General features: G+C 31.2%; 1 protein-coding gene across 1 annotated transcript; it reads left to right on the top strand.

Annotated features, from left to right (window-relative positions):
* Window positions 1-594: 594 nt before the first annotated feature.
* Window positions 595-2,726, top strand: LOC113342585 (the record flags this gene model as incomplete). The annotated part of the gene is made up of 8 exons (XM_026587085.1): window positions 595-671; window positions 1,336-1,441; window positions 1,519-1,605; window positions 1,696-1,884; window positions 1,995-2,147; window positions 2,235-2,288; window positions 2,411-2,557; window positions 2,637-2,726. Coding segments are annotated over exons 4-8 (633 nt in total), but the record flags the coding sequence as incomplete, so codon positions are not given.
* Window positions 2,727-2,732: the final 6 nt, after the last annotated feature.

Raw genomic sequence — 2,732 nt, 5'->3', positions numbered from 1 at the left:
ATACTAAAAAAAAAAAAAAAAGGTTTATACAGGAACATAGGAAGAATACTAAAAATCACAAATCAAATCAGTGAAGAGAAGATATTAGAACGCCAATCAAGAACGCAGAAAATCATTGTGCCGGTGAGATAAGTGAGAAAAAAATATTTAGACGCAATGGATGAGCCGCTGCTAAAACTGGTAGAGATTATAAGTGCGTTACCTGAGCTAAGCTGTTACGTATATGTGCTTTACTTGTTCGTACCTGTTAATCAATCAATAACAGAATGAGAAATAAAGAGACATAGAAAAATTTAGGGTTTACCACTATTTTTATGGATTAATCGATCACAGATGCTGAATAAAAGAAGAAACTAAAACAATACCTAAACCCTAAATTGAATCTGTTGCAACCCACTGGCGTCTAAAGTCTAAACCCCAAACTTTCACTGATCAATAAAAAATAACGTACCCAAACTTTCTCTTAATCGACGAAACCCTGAACCCTAATATTAGCTCATCTTCAGAAATTGTACTTGCAAAATAAAAACAAACAAAAAACAAAAATCTCTCATTTAAAACAGATTTGATGAAGAAAGGAGAACAGAAGAACAAAAAGACGGAGGAGGAGAACAGAAAGACGGAGGAGGGGAACAGAGTTTCATAAGAGAAAAACTGTTCTTTTTTTTAGGGTGGGTATTTCATAAAAAATAAATTGTTCTCCCGTTTTTTTCTTGGCTGTGTTTCTCACGTTTTTTGCAACCGAAAAAGTTTTTTTGGTGTTACATTCCTATAATGAGAGGAAAAGTGGATTGGAAAATTTTCAAGGGGTCAGGGACGCTCATCCAAGGATGAGTATTCTTACCGCACGACGTGGAGCCTTATATGACTTGGGAATTTAAAGGATTTGATGTTTATGAAAATCACATGAGCTATCACCAAGATGCACAAAATATCATATCATATATAAAAAAACTCAGATATTACACACCAAATATACTTTAAAATTTATATAATAATAAATAAAATATTTCAAAAATCCATTTCATACCAAGTATCCTTTAAGATTTATATAATAGTGAATAAAATGTATCAGTTAATATGGATTTATATGTAACATTGTAGTATTATTTTGGTAACAATGTTTATAAAAATCACATACATAAATGCATAAGATATCACATAAATGATAAAATATTATATCATATATGAAAAATAATTAGTTAATTAATGAGTAAGATATCATGCCAAAATAAAAACCATATACATGTATTTTATCTTATGAGTCGATCCTCACATCATCCATATATCATAGTATTTGTGTATTTTTTTGATAAATATGTCAAAATTTATCAGCTTCACACATTGGTTAATCATATTATCGATACTCATTAGCGAAGAATTGGTCGAAGGGAGAACGATTCCAAACTCGATAAACAACGAAATAATCAAATCTATTAAGGTCATGAAATTTTTCTTTTGCTTTAGGATATATATAGTTAAACTCATGCTTCTATCTCATTAATCTCTATCTTGTAGGTTGAAAATGATGAGATCATCGATTGTTACGATATCTACAGACAACCTAGTCTTAATCATCCATTGCTTCGTAATCATACAATACAGGTTTAATATACACTTTTCTTAATAATATACACTTTCATATTTCATACTCCCAAAAAATAACTTTGCTTTTGTTATTATATTATGAAATAGATGAAACCAAATTTATACTCGAAAGGAACGAAATCTGGTAATTTGGGAACACTTCGACTCACACAAACTTGGCATTATTATGGATCATGCCCAAAAGGAACTATCCCCTTACGGAGAAAAGGGAAAAATCATAATCCAGCACATTCACGTAATGCATCACAAAGAAGCAATTTCGAAGAAATTCACGAGGTATAGAAATCAAATATCATTTTTATGATTAATTTATTTTTTTACTATAGTTATACATAGTGGTAATAATAAGAATACATATTGATTATGTGCATATTATTACATTTCAGTACGCGATAGTTGAGGCACGAGGCAATTTTCTAGGAGCACAAGCAAAAATAAATCTTTGGAAACCGGCTGTTGAAATGCAAGCTGAAATAAGTGTATCCCAAATCTGGGTTACAGCTGGTGATGGAAAAGAAACTATTGAAACCGGATGGATAGTAAGTCATTAATCTAAAACTAAATGTAAAGTTAATTTTATATCCTCTTGTGAGCACGTTAAAATTTCAATCTTTATTTTTAATTAGGTTGATCCACTTGTTTATGGTGATTATGAGACCAGGTTCTTCGTATTTTGGACGGTAAGCATTATTACTCTTTTTTTATATGGAATAACATGGTCTATTTCTTGAGAGGCCATTTATTATCGTCTACGATCATGTTTCTAATATTACCTAGTGATTTAATTGATTTTACTTATTAGGCGGATGGATACAATAAATTATTTTGTTATAACGACGAATGTGATGCTTTTGTACACACATCATCAAGTATCGGCCTTGGATGCAGTTTCACCGAGTTGTCAACTTTAAATGGAGACCAAAAGGATGCCACCTTCAGTATTCACAAGGTAAGAAAATATAAATGATCAATTTATTATGCCGCGTTACCAGCTTCAATCCATAAATTTACATTGAATAATTTGACAGGATCAAAGTAGTGGACATTGGTGGGTACAATTACAAGGTGAACCGGTCGGTTATTATCCAAGTTCTCTCTTCACTGAATTATCAAAGAAAGCAACA

Source organism: Papaver somniferum, unplaced genomic scaffold (genome assembly GCF_003573695.1).
Source record: "Papaver somniferum cultivar HN1 unplaced genomic scaffold, ASM357369v1 unplaced-scaffold_4489, whole genome shotgun sequence".
Lineage (NCBI taxonomy): Eukaryota > Viridiplantae > Streptophyta > Magnoliopsida > Ranunculales > Papaveraceae > Papaver > Papaver somniferum.
Note: the sequence above shows the minus strand (reverse complement) of the source record. Positions and strands in the feature narration are given on the sequence as shown.